Source organism: Propithecus coquereli, unplaced genomic scaffold (assembly GCF_000956105.1).
Source record: "Propithecus coquereli isolate 6110/MARCELLA unplaced genomic scaffold, Pcoq_1.0 Scaffold71, whole genome shotgun sequence".
Taxonomy (NCBI): Eukaryota; Metazoa; Chordata; class Mammalia; order Primates; family Indriidae; genus Propithecus; species Propithecus coquereli.
Window position 1 is genome coordinate 11,525,029 of NW_012153174.1, and position 19,411 is coordinate 11,544,439.

Sequence of the window (19,411 nt, forward strand, 5' to 3'; positions counted from 1 at the left end):
CAATCAGTGAAGTAAAAAAAAAAAAAAAATGCAGATTTAAACATGAAAGGCAAAAATCATAGAACTTCTGTAGGAAAATATATCATTTTCATGACCTTGGAACTGAGAGTATAGGAAGAAAATGAATTTGACAATTACGATAAAAAATGCCAATTCATCAAGACACCATAAATAGCATGAGAACAGAAACACAAACTGAGAAAAGATACATGCAACGCATATCACTGACAATGAATTAATAGCCAGACTAGCAAATAAAAAAAAAAACCTATAAATCAATTTTGAAAAAAAAAAAACTACTCAATAAAAAAGTTTACAAAAGACTTGACTGGCATTTTACAGGGAAAAAACCCTAAAACCAAGAAACAGATGAAGATAAAAAACATCCTTAACAAGTAGCTTTCTTAATAAGTAACAAAGTCTCTACAAAATACCTAATGCTACCAAACAAAACGCAAAAATCTCTGTCATGCGTAGGTGAGGATGTGGAATAACTGGAACATTTAAATATTGCTAGAATAAACAAATCTTGTTAACACTATTTTGAGAAACAAATTTGCACCGTCTAGGTAAAGGTAAACATAAACATCTTCTGTGACTCAGTAATTCTAGTCCTAGACGTACACCCTAAGAAGATTCTCACACATGTACATTCACAAGACATGTAAAATAAAGTTCACAACTCAACCACTTGAGGGAACAAAAAATATCCATCAACAGTAGAATGAAAAACTAAATTGTGAACTGTGAATGTAACACAATACACAACACAGATCAATCTCGGGTGGGTGACGTGAACCAGCAAGCTGAGGAAGAACGCACACAGTATGACTCCAGCATGCATGAAGCCAAATAATGTATTGTCTAGGAATACGAGCACATGTGGTTAAAATGACAGCAAAAAGCGAGATCACGATAAGCACAAAAGGGTTACTCCTGAGAAGGGAGCGATTAAGATGGGACTGGGAAGGGGCACACAGGAGACGGCAACGCCATTAGTTGGACCAAATGGTGGGTACACACGCGTACTTACATGTATACTTATTATTCCTTGTGCTTCACATATATTTCATAGCTATCCTTCCTGTGTACTGCATATTTCATAAAAATAAATTTTTAAAAACGCTATACTCTTCAGAGGTGGCAACAGTCAAAAGGAAGTGATATGTCCAAATACAGACAACTGAATACCATAAAACTGCATATATATCCCTAGGTGTACTGAGATTATCTAAATTAAAAAAGAAGAGAAAAAGGAAAGCAGGCCACTGAAGAACGATGCTTAATTATATGTAACTGTTTATTTAATTTTCCAAGTCTTCCAATGATTTAACAGGCTTTGCTTTACTTTTACCATCTCAAACAACTAGAAATCAATACTTGACACATTTTGTACTTTATTTTAATCACTCTGTATGCTATTTTAATAACATTTTTCTTTTAATACTAGAATCAAATATATCGACCAATAAGCAGTATAGATCTTCTTAGGTAGCTATGGTAAGCTGAGGTATCACAGACAGATTCTTGGGATTTATATGATGCTGGAAAGCTGTTTCAGGCCTTTTCTCTAACTAGGTGCATGTCTTAGGCAAAACATGCCAGCTCTCTAGGACTGTTTTCTCATCTGCAAAATAAAGGCCTAAATTAGATGATACCTATTGTATGGCTGTAAAATTCCATGACTATTATTTCCCCATCATTTTCACTTACTTTTACTTCATCTTTATTTGCTACTTCTCCACCTATAAAGCATAATTTCCCATGCTCAAGTAAACATGAATTCATTAAAAAATAAACACAAACCCAAAATATTCTTTTCTAATATATCTGCATTAATAGATAAAAAGGCTTTCACTTGAATTTTCATTTTATTTCTATCTCTTATTTAAAGTCAATGATAAAGTCACAACTGTAAAATGAATACATTTAAAAACACAAAAGATACATTTCAATGACAAAAAATATACAATGATCATGAAAATCTACTGTACAATTTGCCAAGGTCAAAGAATGACAGATGATATGAAGAAGTCAATCTTCAAATATATCCTTAACAAAAGCCTCTTCCAAATAGTAAAACCATCATTTAGGAATATGCATCTTTACACATCAGGACACCAGCTCCAACAAAGAAAGGCAAGGGAAAGGGGGCAGATAAGAGGATGACTTTCCCCGGTTTTGTAGATTACAAACAGGTGGTCACCGGGAATTAAAGATTAAACTTCTAAAACAAACACTTAATTCAAAAGAAAATGAACATTTCTAACAGATGACAATAGTATGGAACTGATTTTTTCTTTCCTAGTCAGAAATGAGATGGGGCATTTCTTAATAACAGCTTAGTACTCGTCTAGTACTTAGTACTCTTAGTACTCGTCTTAGTACTGTTGAGATACCCCATTCTACCTCCCCAGTCACTGGTAGAAAACAAATACCTTCTATGAAATTATCTTTCACATTACTAAAATATCCTCAATTACTTGTAACAATTTCAGGCTCAGAATATTTCAAACACTTGTTTTTAGATATGTGGAATTATTGGAGCTGAGATTTTTGAAACAATATATCTGACTTAGATAATAATCCTTTCCATCTAGCTGATTGGGTCTCTTTAAGCAAATCTGAGCAACTACTGTAATAGCGATGCTGGTGGCAATAGGAGATACTCTCAAATTTTTCCCTTTAAGAAATACAGAACCCATGTTACACTAAGTAGTAAATACGTTACACTGTACACTTTCTTAACAAGGAATGACTGTTATCAGGCTTTACTAGGAAAACAAATAATGGCATATACTACCTATTTATCACTGATAAGCTACAAACTCGAGTGATAGATAACTTTAAGTATGTGATATTAAGCAAAAAATGAAAACCATTATAATTTTACCAAAAGGAACATTTAAAAATATATATGGGAAGAAGTTACGTGAACATGGCATAGGTCCCAAAGATTACACCGTGATTCTGAACCATACTTTCAAAACAAAAGGCATCTACAAATAATTTGTCAATATTTCTTATACCAGAAAGATCCAAAGCAAACGGAGGCAAGCTCAGCCCTACCTTGTCAAAGATAAATATTCAGATAAACTAGACGTTCCATCTGCTAAAGTGCATCTGCTGACCAGGTCTGCCCTGGCCCTGATCCTCAGAGCCATCCAAGAAAGTGGCCATCACTCATGTTCATTCACTCTCTGTGTTTCCTCTTTCTAGTTTCATAGTCCCTTGGTTTTTTTTTTAAATCTCTATGCTTTATGCAGTTATTTGTTTAACCATGTCTTTTGGCTATAGTTTCTTTTGCAATTGTAGCGGGTTTGTATAATCTCATTTTTTGTTTGTGGTTTTTTTAAGGGTCCATTCTTCCTTATTTTTTATTCTTTTTGCTTTCATATTTTGTTGGTGTTCTCTTTACATCTCTTTGGGAGTAGTGGTTGTTTGTTTAGGTGTGTCTTTTTGCAACGGATTTGATCTTCTTATTAGCTGGGCTGTTTTCTTTGATGAAATGTGTGGGGTTTTTTTTTCGCTCCGTTTTTCTATGTTTCGTATTTTTATTGCCTTCTTTTATTTGCCGTCTTATCTTTACCGCTACTCATCTGTAGTGGTTTCAACGAAAGGTGAATAGATCTACAAAGCATTTGATCTTCTTATTAGATAACAAAATTTCGTAGAGGAAATGCAAACAACCGCAACTTCGATCAGATTATATAAGCCTAACAATTATATAACCTTATATAAAATGAAATCTAACCCTCACCACTACAAATCTGTAAAGGAATCAGAAAAGGATTTATAGTGCTCAAAGTCTTGGCTATTGTTGCATTCCACTTTGAAATCACTGAGTTAAAACAGCATTTTTCCAAGATTTAAAGAAAAATATATTTTATAAAAGGGATTCTTTTTTAATCATTGAATACATCATTTTTGTTATCGACAGAAACAAGTTATACTTTTTTCCACTATAATTCACTCTGATGAAAGAAATAATTCTCTCTCTTAACTCCTAACACATACATTTTCAAGACTAAAGGAATTATCAGTAGGCATTCTTTCTTCTTGATCTAAGTTATTTGTCTCTAAAATATGTCAAGTAAGCTTTTAAAGATTCAGGGAGGGGCAGCTTCATGATTTTTTCTCTCAGTAAATTTTGAGGTGGCTCCTCTGGCTTCATGGCTTCACTGGGATCTTTCTCTTCCTCTTCTTTGTTATCTTCTTCCATTTTTTCATCCTCCTCACTGTCTAGAGGCTGAGGAATAAGCTGATTACCCACAAATACATAAGTGTTAATTTTCTGTTTAACTCTCTTTCTTTTCCTTTTGGGTGCAGCCCTTTGAGGAATCCCCTTGGCCTGCATCTCATCATTTATGAAATTTCTAAGTGTGCGCCGAATGTAAATACGAGCCAAGTCCTGTAGATTCCTGACAGCACAGGGGGCTAAAAAGAAACAAACAAACAAAACACAAAAAGAAAACATAAAAAATAAAACATCATATATTGTTCATTTCTTCACAGAACAAAATATGTTTCTTAGCAAATTTTAGAAAACATAGAAAAGTATAAAAACTCTGACTTTCATCTAACAAAGTAACAAAGGTTTGGGGATAACTTGTTACATGCCAAGCACCATTCTAAGTGCTGACGAGAGCGGACAGCATGGAGGTTAAAATGTATAGGAGAGTGTGTGTGTCTGTGTGTTGCCATTTATATGCATAAACATTCTCTGGAAAGATAAGAATTTAGAAGCAGGGTGTGTGAAAACTATATGAGAACTAAGTAATGAGGAAAAAAGAACAAGAGAAAGACTTTACCCTGAATACCCTCTTATATTTTTTGATGTTTAAATCCTATTAAAAAATACTATCTATTTAAAAAACCCAAAAGCAACATTTGAACAGCTGCCCCTGTCTGAACCCTAAACCTAATTTTACACACACACCTTTCTTTCTGTAAATCAGTAAGTAGAATTGGTTCATGGCAAAGGTCCATCAGAAATCATGCCACAAACAAACACTTTAATAGTCCAAAGAAACACCATAGATTTTTTTTAAGTTACTGATGTTTATTTATATCAAATACATCATAGAGTTGGAACATACCTCCTGTCTGCTTCACTCCTATCTCCCACAGATATACACATATATATGTACAAAAGCATAAACCCTAGAACCACATACTCTTCTTCGTAGATTGTTCCAATACTTTACACATAGAGAAATGAATTCCCTATGCCCCTTCCAAAATTAATTTCTCCTAGTTTCCATACCTGTGGAAATAAAACTATTACCAGGGATCCTTCTCAAATATCTGAAAATAAATAAAACATAACCCTCCTCAGTTAAACAGCATTAAAAATCTTCATCATTTATTTTTTTATCTCTTCATTCTTGATACTCTTTTCTGGATATCCCTCTTCCAAACTTTTTTAACATTTGAAATTCTGCTTTCTTTAGCTATTTGTAAATGGCCCATCTTTGCCTTAGACCGTGAGCTCTGGGAGGGGAGGCTGTTTTGTTCTTCGCACTCTCAGAAGGGCCCTGCAGGTATGAGCGGCTCCCATGCTTGCTCACTCTTCCCACCGGCCAGTGTCCTGGGCTGTGCCCAGTCACGCATCAGACACACCCTGCACAAGTAGTATGTTTTTTCACAAACTTTAGGAGACCTTGAAACCCTACTCAAAGATCTCTTAGCACATATTGTTGGTCCACCACAAACCTCAAGCTGTCTTTTTTTATCCTGCTACTGAAACCTGAAAAGAAAAGAATTCCAAAGAGCCACAGGGGGCATATTCAGCTAGAAACCATTTTCTCTATTGGTCTTGACCTGTCCCCAACTACATCTAGTGGAAACTGAAACACAGAAATAGTTGAGTTCAAATCCTGCTTCAGCCACCAATTAGTTTTGATAACATGCATTAGCAGCAACAGATGTGAGATCTCATCTCTTGTATGTTAAAATGTGTAAAATACCACCTACTCTGCCTACTTTCCAAAATTGCTCCTCAAGTTATTTAACATTCATTCAACAAATATTTGTTAAACTATATGCCAAGCACCATTAAAAATCCCATTTAGATACAGCAGGTGATTCAGACTACGAAGTCTGTACTCCCTGCACTCATGGAGCTTACATGTTTGGGGTCAGGGTAGATAAACAAAAAGCAATTATGAAAAACGGGATATAAAAAAACAAAACATCAACGATACGAAAGAAAGTGTCTTGGGGGTATGGTTGTTTCGACTGGGTAGTCACAAAGGTCTCCCTGAGGAGGTCACGTCCAAGCCAGGGTCTACATGATAGGAGGTAACATCCACGTAAATACCTGGGGCAGAGGGAACAGCAAAACCCTAATGGGTAGATGAGCCTGGAATGTTCAAAGAGCTGAAGGCAGGCTGGCACAGAGGAAGCTCAAGGGTCAGGAGGCCAGCTGAAACAGTTCAGTAATCCACATGAAACACGACCACACTCGGACAGAGGGGTGGCAGTATAGATGGAGAGAAATGGACAGATTTCAGATATATTTTGAAGACAGGCTGGAAATGGATCAGCTATAGAAGATGGGTGGAGAGGAGAATCAAGTAAAACATTTAAGTTTTTGGCCTGAGCAACTGGGCAGATACTGATGTCAGTTACTGGTATAACAAAGGCAGAGAGGAAAATAGGTTGAGGAGAAGAAAACAAAAAATGTGTTTTGCTTGTGTTAAATCTGAGGTGCCTGGTACATATCCAAAATGGAGATTTCAGGAATAATAACACCTATAATATCATACTTGTCACCGTTTTCAATGTTTTACATATAATAACTCACTTAATGCTACTAAGTTGTATAACTCGCTTGAGGTTGTCAGTGACTGAGGTGGCACCCGGATGCAGGTGTATGACTGCAGAGTCTGCTGCTTTTCCAACCATCAGCAGTTAGATCATGACTCTGGAGCTCAGGGGCAAGCCCGGGGCTAGAGACAAAAATCTCATGTCATCGGCCCATCGTGACATGCAAAGACAGAGCTGGAAGAGAGCGTCTGGGCGAGAGTGTAGACAGAGGAGAGGCAAGGCCTAAGCCTGAGAGGGCTCTACAAAGGGAGACTACATCTATAAAAAAGTGTTTGGAAATTACAAAGGAGAGAGGAAATAGAAACTATGTTAGTCTTTTCAGCTGGGCTTTGCTCTTGAACCTCTCTCACATTACTGGTATGCTCTGTCAACACCTTAATTATGCTAAGGTGGGCTATTCCAGGGATGAAGCTTTCAATCCTAAACTGTCAGAGAGTACCTGACCTTCATCAAGAACCAACCGGACTCAACAAAGAAAAAGATTCAGACTTGACTTTAGTAGCTTCTAATACTCATAAGTCCTAAAATAACATCCACATGAGCTTCATGTACAAGTTCTTTTGAATGACACATCAACTTTCCGATAATTCTCAGGCCTACCTATTCAAACATCTTCCGTATTCTCTATTCCGTAACATCCCCTTGTTCCTAATGTTTCCAGTTATGAGACAGGACTTAACGGACAAGACAATATGAATCTTGACTGCTATAAAAATTTATTTTAAATTTAAGCTTTCATTCCAAGATTGCTAGTTAATCTCTAACACACACATTTAAGCTCCATCTGTTTCCCCAAAGTTAGGCTCTATATCGATTTTATAGGAACTGAAGAGTCAGGACTTTCGTTTTTATTTGTTAACAAACATTGAAAGGAACATTTTATTTAAGGTTGAACCACACAAAACTGATGACTGGGGGCCTTTTTTGACCTCCAAAAGCACCAACTTCACATAGTTCAAGATACAGTTCCATAATTTATTAAGTCTCTTCTGTCCCCAAACTTTAAACGACATATCCTTATTTTTAGAATGTCTTCTACCCCCTTCTAAAAAAAACACAGAAAGAAATATGACTTTTAAGTTGAATAAAATTAATGATGAATCAGAGGAAAAATTCTAAGTCCATTTTAGTAAGCTGTTTAATATAAGCAAGTTTTTTGCTACGAGATACATTTGGCAAAGGATCTGCACGTGTGCGATTTGTGGGGGTTTTCTGTACTGGCGTTCTTTCACATTTTAACTTCCTATAATTAACAGAATAATGTCCTCTGAACAGAAAGCTATTTTGTCTTATTTTAACAGAAAAGAAAACTTTTCTTATTCTCCATACATCCTATTAAATTTTGGCAAATATCAATTTTTAAAACTTTTTTCATCCCAAATATTACTATATGAAGCTTTTATTTTTTATTCACATAATTCCTGAGTCATTTTTATGAATTACTATTGGTTACTGGTGACTCCTTTTATTGTAGAAACTTTCAAGTATAGCAGTCCCCCCCTTATCTGTAGTTTCACTTTGCGTGGTTTCAGATTCTTATAATCGGCCAGGCTCTCAAAATATTAAATAGCTAAATTCCAGAAATGAACAATTCATAAGTTTTAAGTGTGATAAAATCTCACGCTGTCTGGCCTTGGATGTGAATCACCTCTTTGTGAACCGTATCCACGCTGTATATGCCACCCGCCTGTAGTCACTTGGTAGCTGTCTTGGTTATCAGACAGAACAAAACACAGTATATACAGAGGGTTCGGTACTATCTGCAGGTTCACGCATCCACTGGGGGTCTCAGAACATATTCCCCAAGCATAATGGGGGACTACTGTATACACAAAAAAGGCAGTCAATAATATAATAAACCCCCATACACCTGACACCTACCTTCAACAATTACCACCATGGCTAATTCTATTTTATCAACACTCTCATCCTCTTTCCATCCCCACCCCAGATTATTCTGATGAAAAATTTGGACATTATCATTTCATCTGTAAATATTTCATAGGTATGATGGAATTTTTAAAATTTAGGCTCCATTTTATCCTATTCCACAGTTATAATGTCATTGAACCCAACCAATGACAGTCTTATTAGCTACTAAGATCTATTTGTATTGACATCCTTAAAATGAGGGAGAATGGAAGGTGCTCATTTATAGCTATTATCCATGCCATTTATGAATTATGTTATTATAAAACCATATTTACAATCAAGACTCTTCTAAAGGAAACTAAACTAGGAAAACTGTTAAGATAAAAAAGCAAAGACTACTGACAGAATTCTGAAGGTTTTAAGTGTTGGTTACAAGGTAAAAGTTAAACAGCGGCTGCATAGCTGTAAGGACTCTTACATAGGATGCACAGGATGTTTACAGTCAAACTGTCAAAGGTCAAGCCGTGTCAGAAAACTTTTTCTACTACTTCTTTTTCATCACTTTCCATCCAGTTAGGGTAAACGAAGTTGTCATAAATAACCTATAATTCTAATGTTTAAAAAATAGGAGAGAGAAAATAGTTTTACTTTGTTATTATTGCTGCTTTCAGCAAGGAGTTTAAGTAGGGACCCAGTAACTACAGGACAGTCTACTATATAGCAAAAATAGAGTATGAAACATATAAAGATGGTCCCTGACTAACAATGGTTCCACTTAGGATTTTATGACTTCACAATGGGTTTAGGGGAGGTAATCCCACCTTAAGTCCAGGAGCTCCTTATGTCTCGTGATGGGGTCATGGTTTCCACTGAATGAGTACCACTTTCATACCATTTTAAAGTCATCCTAATTGGAACCATAGTAATACACCACAGTAAGTTGGGGGCCATCTGCTGTGTTGCCGGCATTAAATGCATTTTTAATTTGTAATTTGCAATATTTTCAATTTATGATGATGGGTTTATCAGGACGTAGTCCCACCATAAGTCAAGGAGTATCTGTAGTCTACTAAAAGTTCTACTACTTCATGGAAATAATCACATAGTGTACATGAATGCAAGTGACAATCACTTGACTCTGGTGCTAGAAAGAAATGCCCTGTACCTTTCAGTGTCCCAGAGTATACCCAGCACATACCTCTTTTTGACTAGACTGGAAGTTTAAATTTAACATTACAACACAGTAACTTAACATTTCTAATAGAATACATCTCCCTTTTCATAATCCTTTGTTTTTCATCATTCTTATTTTTAATTTTCCTGTTTCATATGGAATTTTTTCATATTCACTGACTCAAATCCTTTTAGTAAGTAGCCAAAGTATATATTACCAATAAGTATATTTGGAAAAAATGGGTGAAAACATTTTCTGAATCATGAAAAGTTCAAAATGTTTTAGAACCGAGTGCTTAATTTCTTTCCAAATGAGATCAAAAAAAGAGCATGGAGGCAGAATTTATGAATCCCCCAGGTCTGTAAGAGTGGTCAACACGTCTCCTCTGATGGTGGCTCCTGTGAGAGAAGATTGCTCATAAAGTACTTAGGTGGAGAAACCCGCACGCCATCGACACGCCCAGAGAGCGACGCTCTCCACAGAGCCATGCAGGCCTCTCTGCATCACCTCACTCGTTCTTTCCCGAGGCTGGGGGAACAGCTCACACAGTTTGAGTGTCTAAGAAGCAACTGGCCATGTGTGGCTCCGTTGTTTCCTTCTCCTTTCCTCTGGGATTCACACACACTGACTGGGCTCTGCTCACGCATGCATTTACCGAATAAACTGCTATGGCAGGAGATCAGCCAGTATTGCCTGTAACTGGATGGGTGAGTCTGTCCAATTTAAGGGTGTGGAGCTAAGCCACATTCTTCCACCTACTCTGCTTGGTAACAAAGCTGGCATTTCAATCTCTAGCTATCTGAACCCCAAGTATATCTCTTCATTTGGTAAGAACTTAAGCAGAGAAACACAGATGTAATTTACTGACCTTCTCAAAACCTTAACACCACTTTTTATCAAACAATTATTATATGCCAGGCAGTATGCCAAGCACTTTACAAACACTGCTTCATATAATTTTCAAAACCACCCCAAAAGGTCCCAAAGTCACACAGCTCAAAAGAGCATAGAACAAATACTGAAAATAAAATTAAATCTCTCTATAAAGCCAGATGCCTATGAAATAAACACATTTAAAAAGAAAACTAAATCAGCCGGGTACGGTGGCTCACACCTGTAATCCTAGCATGATGGGAGGATTTCTTGAGCTCAGAAGTTCAAGACCAGCCTGAGTGACAGTGATGCTGCCTCTCTATTAAAAACAGAAAAATTGCTGGGTGTCATGGCACATGCCTGTAGTCCCAGCTACTTGGGAGGTTGAGGCAGGAGGACTGCTTGAGCCCAGGAGTTCAAGGTTGCAGTGAGCAATGATGACACCACTGCACTTTATCCAGGTGACAGAGCCAGACTCTGTCTCGAGAAAACTAAATCAAGAGGTTTATTTTTGGTAAAGAATTTTACTTAATGGTTAACAAAACTATGACATATGCAAAACCAATTAATATTACTCTCCTCTTCTTTCTCAAGGTCTCAGTAGCCCCATTAAGTTGATCGTTCCCTCATTGGAACTTTTCTTTCTTGGATTTTAACACCTTGTATACCCTGGTTTCCCTCCCCCCACCTCTCTGGCTCCTCATTCACCAGTCCGTCTTCCTCTGTTTTATTTAGTATCTCTAAATTTATTTGGTGGACCACAAGTTCAACCCCAATACCTCTTCTTTATGTCCACTCTGCCCCTAAGTGGTCTCATCCATTTTCACCCAATCGTAGCTTAAAATTCCATCTTTATGTGGACGATTCTCAAGGTATACCTTCCTCATGAAGCACGTTTGCACCCACTCGACTACCTGACGTTTGTATGCTAACAGACAACTCATGCTTGGCCAAAAGAAAATGTCTGATCTTTCTACATCTATTTCCAAATTATGCCATCCCTAGTCTTCCCAACAACACTGAATGTACCAGCACTTAGCCTCAAGGGAAAACAAATTCCTCTTTTTCCTTCACCCACACGCCCTACATAGTCTGCTACTTTTCTGCCTTCAAACAACTCTATCCACAACGTCATCAACTCTCTCCTTGGATATAAGAAAAGCTTCATAACTGGCCTGTTGTCCCTTTGGTCCTGTGATAAGCCATCCTCCACAACCCAGCTCCTGAGCTTCTACCACCCTGGACCTATTCCTGGTCTGAGAATGACCAAACCCTTTTTAGGGTAAAGCCTTTTGTATTAACTGTCTCTCTGTATGGAAAATGCTACCACTAAATCTTGATGCGGCAGGTTCTTTTATGTCACTCTGGTCATAATTCAGATGTTGCCTCGGCAGAAAGACTTTCCTTACCACCATACCTAAAGTAGATGCTCTTCCCCACAACCAGTTACTTTCTATCACAACATAAACTATAATTAATATATTCATTTTTGGTTTGACCTGCTCCTTTTTTTCATGTTTCCATGAACGCAGGTAACAGTGTCTGGCATAAGGTAAGTACTTTATTTTTTTTAAGTTGAATAAATCCATTAATCTTATGGTGTAATTATTTACTTCTTCATAATCACATAGTCTTAAATCCCAAGCATATGAGTTGAACATCATAAATCATAATTCAATCAGAATGTATGAAGAGCTACTTACGGAGTCCCACAGAATCTGGTTTGCCATTATCATTCTTGCTTGGTTGCACAAGTGGAGCAAATGAAACAGCAAGGATATTTTTACTTTCCCAAGTGTTCTGTCCAGTTCGCATAATCTGTGTTAGCTATTTAGAGAAAAAAGAAAAATAATAGCTTAATCTTGGCAATGTGATCACCTTACAGTCAAAATTTTGTTTTAAGGGAATAACTGCCAATGATCTATATAATCACATTAGCATGCAACCAAATTACTTCCATTTAAATATTTACTATAAAATAATATAGAAGGAATTAAAATATTTGCTGTTAAGGTAAATATTTCAATGCAAATGGGATACCCAAATATGGCCAAAAGAGTCTGCATGTGTATTTATTATACTTAATAATTCCAAACCAAGGTATGAAAAAATAAATTTATTAATGCTCATAAATAGCTGAAGAATATTTTTAAGTATTTATAGTACAGTACTAAATGAAGAATTTAAAATTCGCTTGTTTTATTAATGAAGGTAAGTGGTATAAACCAAATCACAAACAGGATTTCTTTTCAATATGTTCAAAGAACTGAAGAATGCTGGAAACTGAGCAGCTGGCAGAGACCATCACATTCAACTGAACGCCTCTGGGAGAGGGCACTGAAGGAGGAAGCAGCCTACTGAACGCCATGCACGTGGGGCAGCTCCAGTGAAAGCCCAAGTCTTCTCCTACCACAGCATAGGGATCTGCTATATTTACGTTGCTTAAATAATTAAAGAGTCTGTTTCGAGTTTCTTCTATACAGATAGATATCTCTGTGAAGAATACTTTTTCTTTAAAAATTACAATGTGCCTCTCACTAAATAATATTTTTCCCATTCTTAAACAAATGTGTTTGTACCCATGCCACTAGGCAAAGGACAGTGGAAGTTACCTGATCCTCTATAGGCATGACTAGTATGCCTCCAACTTTCAGCAATATTTTCATGTAGTTTTCATGGTCTTTCTGGACTCCAGCTCCACAATAAATTCGATCATACTGATGACTGTCAGAGGCTATCTGGAGGCAATTACCGACCACAAATGCAGGTTCACAGAACTCAAATCTGCATGGAAAAACAAATATATTTTAATTCATTTAAACAAAACATTAGATCCAAAAAATTTACCATAATCCAATCCTTAGAAATAAATAATGAAGTTATTCCCACTATTATCAGAATAAAATATGATTACAAATTTTACGTAAATATAATATTTGTTAAATTTAACACTAATCAAATGTATTTTTTTACTATCACTGAATTTTTGGACACAATGAAACCTCAATAAAGGTTTGAAAAAGGAATAAAATGAAAAGCCCATCACGACGCCAATCTTGTGATGCCTCCAAAATGACATATGATAATGAGAATTCTAAGGCTCAACAAGTGAGAAAAGGCTTCATTTTCCACTGTCCTTTCCAAAAAAGGTGAGGGGCCAAAGGAAATGAGAAGGCTCGTGCAATATTCCTCCCAGTCTGACATTTCTGAGGATAACAGTGGCAGAGCTTTGCCAAAAAAAAGATACCAGTGTCCTGCCCATATACCCTTGCAACCACTAAGATTAGGGACATGTTCCCAAAATATTTTGGCTGAGAGCATTACAGTAATGGGAAAGAGAAGAATGAACACTGTTTCTCATACTGCTGCTTGTGCCCCTATGATCTCCCTAAGCAATGAAAGAAGAGAGAAGGTTTCAAAGCAGAGGTATTTTATCCCGGCTGCTTGTCCCTGGTTACAGTGTTGGTTCATGGTACACACAGTTATGCGTTTACAAACTATCCTATTCAGATTTCTACCTTATTCCTTAAATTTGATAAACTTTTGCACTCTATAACACATAATTAAAACCTCAGTGCACTAATAAGACATGAAATCTTTTTATTAATTAACTCATATCCTTTCACTTTTAGGTTGATTAAAGTTAATATGATTATATAGCAAAACACAGGCTGTTGTTTGAAGATGAAATAATTTCCATTAAAAGCTCTGGCAGGCAGTGAAAAATGAAACTGATTTGAATCACAATTATTTTTATTTTGTAAAACATATCCTGTCCTTTGGTAATTAACAGTAGATTTATTACACAGTGAGTTTCCACTGAAAGTCACTAAACAGATATAGTATAAACATAGATTTAAAGAAGAATTTACCAGAAATTATACCCTGTCCTTAACTTCTCGTTTTCTCGGTGCAAGTGGGTAAAAGGTAGGGTGGGGAGGGTCGAGGGAGCTGGGGAGTAAACAGTACACACCTTGCATTCTCCGCCCCACACGAAGCCAGCCCTGTTATTTCTTCTGTTGTAACTGCCACCTCACTGCTCACATCTTTCAGGTCTCTCTTCCATCACCTTGCTTCCTACTGCACGGGGTAAGTTTGAGCTCCCAGGAGTGCTGTGTGGGGTTCTTTATGATTCTACCAGCAAGCTGTCCTACCAGACTCATAACCTGGCTCTGCCCCAACCAGTACATACTATAACTTCACAAAGACTGAATTATTTGCTTCTAATTCTTTTTGGGAACCATTACAAAGTATTTTGAAACCCTGTATATGTGTATGTGCTGTTCCTTTGACTGGAATACCCTTCCCCCTCCTTCTTCCCTTAATAAATGCCTGCTATCCCTGCAAGACACAGTTCAAGGATCAGGTTCACACTGACATCTTACTCAACTCTTTAACAGCATCTCATTCTTTCTACTTGCATAGCATATAAAAGTGTAAACTTGCTGAGGTTAGAGAATCATATTCAATTTCTCTTTTATACTCAAGACTGGCACAATCTGATTGTCTAATGTATGGCCAAAACATAATTTCTTGGCTTTTAATTAATTAGACACTGTGGATCATATGGTTTACTCACTTTATCAAATTCACAGTAAACATCCTTTAAATAAAACAAAGTTAGACTATTTTCAATAAGGTCTATCTAAAAATCTTCATTCTTAGAAATATTAATTTTAAATGCTTTAATTTTATAATAGACATCAATCTTATAATTTTCAGGATGAATATAAGCAGGGAATTTAAATAATCAAAAAATTTTGAATTATAAGCTTTTTTATCAAATACATTAAATCAACTCAAATATATGCTTATCATTTTAAAAGCCTTCTAACTAGTCAAAAATAAGTGGTAGCCTACAGAACTATTATCAAGGGAAATACTATTAAAGGTAATGACAACTTAAAATTATAACTTCTCATGTTAGTGATATTTTACACATTTTTATCACAGCAAAATAAATTAGAAACAATTTAGTTGCTGCTCCTAAAATCAAGTTCTGGGCAAGTTACCTTATACCCATAATTGCACACACTTCCTTCAGTTAAATACTATTTATTGAGCACCGGCTGTGTGTAATGGCTGGGTATACAATGGGAAACATTCATGCCTGCATCTAGTGGAAGAGACAAGCAAACAAGCCCATTCATTGAATAGAAAGAACACTTACAACTGTGATAAATGCTCTAAGGAAAAGAACATGACTCCTTAAGACTGAGGATGAAACTGACAGACCTGGGGATCAGAGAAAGGTTCCCTGAGAAATGACAAGCTGTGATCTGAAAAGTAAGACAGGGCAATCTAGAGCCACACTGTCAAAGATGATAGCCACTAGCCACATGAGGCTGCTTGAACCCTTAAAATGTGACTGGTTCAAACTCAGCTGTACTGGAAGTATAAAATTCACATGGGTTTTCAAAGACTTAATACAAAATACAACACTTAATACAAAAAAGAATGTAAAATATCTCAATAATTCTTCTATATTAAAATATATACACTTTTTGTTTTAACAGCTACACAAAAGGAAAATACTAAACAACTACCCTTTTACTTATTACAGGTAAATAGTTGCTTCAAATACTTCTTAACACAATCTTCCCTTTGCAACATTTTCCTGGTGTTCCTTCTATTACTATCTCCTCTGAATATTTTTTTTCTGAATTTAATTGTATCTCCATCACCTATTATGGTCCTCAAAATACATTTATTAAATAAGTGAACCTTATAAGAAATATAAATGTTTTGTCTTAACTTTTCTACCCAACAACTTTGAATATGAACCTAAAATTGGCAAGTTAAATATGCTAATCACAAATATCTCAGAGCTAGAAGAGAAACTTGCCTAGAAATAAGGTTATAGAAAAAGTATTTGCCTATGGTACTCTCTATAGTAATATAATGGCTCAACATTTTACTAAATTGGTTACTATAATAACTGAAGCTTCATATTATAGAATACGTGATTTTTTTCCCAACATGCAAAAAAAGGCAAAACTGAAATAGCAAAAAATACCAAAAAAAACTCTTGCATTTAATGAATAATCAACTCTCCTATAACTGAAAGGCAGGGTTTGTGTTTTTGTTTTTTTTCTTTCCGAAGATCTCAAATAAACCACCCTTATTATTCTGGTACACAACCTGAATGTTTTCCTTCCTAATGGAAAGCAGAACAAGTATATCCACTTCCTAAGGAGAATTACAATGGATAATTGTAAAAATCAAATCCTTAAATTCATAAATAATTTCTACAATGGAATATATACTTCTAACAAAAGTATACAGGGTCTTTACGTTTCTATTTAACATATTTAAATTGATTCTCTTTACCAGAATACTCAAATTTGAAAGCTTACTTGAATTTGAGATAATATTCTAAAAGGACTGTATTATTTCTAAATTTAAAAACTAGTAAAAATTGAAGGACATACAAAATTGGCGGGGGGAATGCAGTATTTTTATATGCTGACACTAAGACATCTAGAATATAGCAGAGAAGGCATATGCCAAGCACACTATAAGAAAACCATAACATTATCATTTAGTAGTTATCAGAAAAATGTCTAGAGATAGTGACCCATCTGAGGATTATTTGTTATAAGTATGGCTTAACCTTTTCCACCCGTAACACACGAAACTTTGAAATCAGCTCAACTGTATATTCTTTTCTTTAATCTATAAAGGGATTATGGATTAATTTTCCTAATAAAGTACTTAAGATGAGTTCTGGTATTTCTGACTCAGTACAGTGTTGAGAATCTTAGACATTTTGTATTCTGATACTAACATTATGGCTTATTTTTATAATAGCATTTCATGTAAATAAATTCATAACAATCAGGTTACAGAACAACCAAAATTCCACTGTTAGTATTTTTTCAAAAAAATAACTGATTCAAGACATAGATGGTGGCTACCATGTTACCAAACAGTAAATTACAACTCCTACTGCTGCTTCTAAGATAAAGAAGAAAATACATTTTCCTTCCTTAGGCTTTTACTATCTTCTGAAAGCTGTATCTTACCTAAGTTTCCACCCAGCTACAGAGGTAAAGGACATATTTTAAACTACAAATACAATTTCTGCATTATTTGGAAAACCGCAGCAATAAACTAACCAGAAGTTCTTAGTTTATTATGAAAAAGCACTACATTATTTATAAATTTACACACATAAAGGTTAAAAATAGTAAAAGAGAAAATCTGAATTCTATCTTTTTACATCAATCACACAATGAAATCTGAGAAAGAAAAAAAATGGCGAGAAGTCTACCAAAATGATACTTTGTATGTGGTTAGAATTATTTGTAAAAGAATAGTTAATTTGTTCTTTCCCTAATTTTTATTCTTGATTTAGGAGTTCATTAAAATTTTATGTCTTTAAGCAAAATGAAAAGTAGCAATCATTTTTATTCTTTGAAGAAAATTTCCCAAACAAAATTCTGAGATGACTCACACTCCTAAATTATACTACCAAAAATGTTATCTATAGACAGAAAAAAAATTCCACAGTCCTGAAATGTGTAATAATAACCACAAATTCATTCATTCTAGGCTTATAATCATCTATTAAACCTGAAGATGCAATGAATGTTCTTTAGACTCTCTTCTGCAGAGGAAAAAATAATTGACATACTCCTACTAAAATGTACACTGAAATCATTTAGGGGAAAGTATAGAACACATAGATATCTTGGTTTAGAACATGAACACTTGCTCAAAATAACTCCAGGATTCTAATCACTTACCTCAGAAGTAGTTTTCTTTACAGGTGCATGTTGGAACATCTTCACCTTGAGATGGACAGATGATTTCGTTCACAGCAGGAACCTTGCCAACTTGCCCACATAATTCTTTTGATAAGGTGCTAGGAGATCAGGGTGACCTAGCCTTGCCCTGTAGCTTCCCTCTTAGACGGATAGTCTAGGTCTAGGAGCTGACTGAGAGTAGAAAAAACAACATTCCCCTTCAATACGCTGTTGGAGTGGGGGCTGACAATTCGCACACCTAGTTTATCATGTGCCACAGGACGCTGTCATTGAAGTTTTAGACAATTATTCCATTGGAATAAAGGAATTTCAAGGACATGGTAAAGAATCCTACCTTATTCTCACACCTCATCCAAAACAACCTGCCAAATGAATCACAAAAACTTCTTTTTCTTAAAACATTTTGTCAAAATACACATTTTGAGTTTTAAGAACTACGACTACTTTGTTAAAACAATACAAAACTTCAGACCTTTCCATTGGGAAGAAAACCAAGGGAAATGTTAAACTCTTGACCTCCAAATACACTTGTACCATTCAAAGACTCTTACAACCAATAATGAAGGTATTGAATTAAAATTTAAAAAAAAAACTTTACCTTTTCAAGTGTTTTCCCTTTCAAATGCATCAAAGTCATCTCAGAATAATTCAAGCATTATTCACAGCAATGTGTTGAGAATAAATACAGTAATTTTTCATTGAACAAAGCATTAGAGAAATCCCTAAGACCAAAACAATCTCTAAACATTTTAGCAGGAAATATGACAAGTAAGTCATAAAGGCGAGCCTTTGTGTACTTCAACAATTTCTTCTCCTAAAAATGTGTTTGAAGCAAAACTTTTCCCCGTGCCATTTCTAACATGTTATGATAGCCCTGATGACAATTTTCAAG

General features: G+C 35.6%; 1 protein-coding gene across 2 annotated transcripts in view; it reads right to left on the reverse strand.

Annotated features, from left to right (window-relative positions):
- Positions 1-3,883: 3,883 nt before the first annotated feature.
- PCMTD1 (protein-L-isoaspartate (D-aspartate) O-methyltransferase domain containing 1) overlaps positions 3,884-19,411 on the reverse strand; it is a 67,262-nt gene continuing 51,734 nt past the window's right edge. For both annotated transcript variants that reach the window (XM_012661460.1, XM_012661458.1), the window contains 3 exons: positions 13,363-13,534; positions 12,454-12,577; positions 3,884-4,437 (listed from right to left, as the gene is read on the reverse strand). In XM_012661460.1, coding sequence (XP_012516914.1) covers positions 4,070-4,437; positions 12,454-12,577; positions 13,363-13,534 — 664 coding nt within the window. In that variant the 3' untranslated portion in view covers positions 3,884-4,069. The remainder of the gene's footprint in view (positions 4,438-12,453; positions 12,578-13,362; positions 13,535-19,411) is intronic.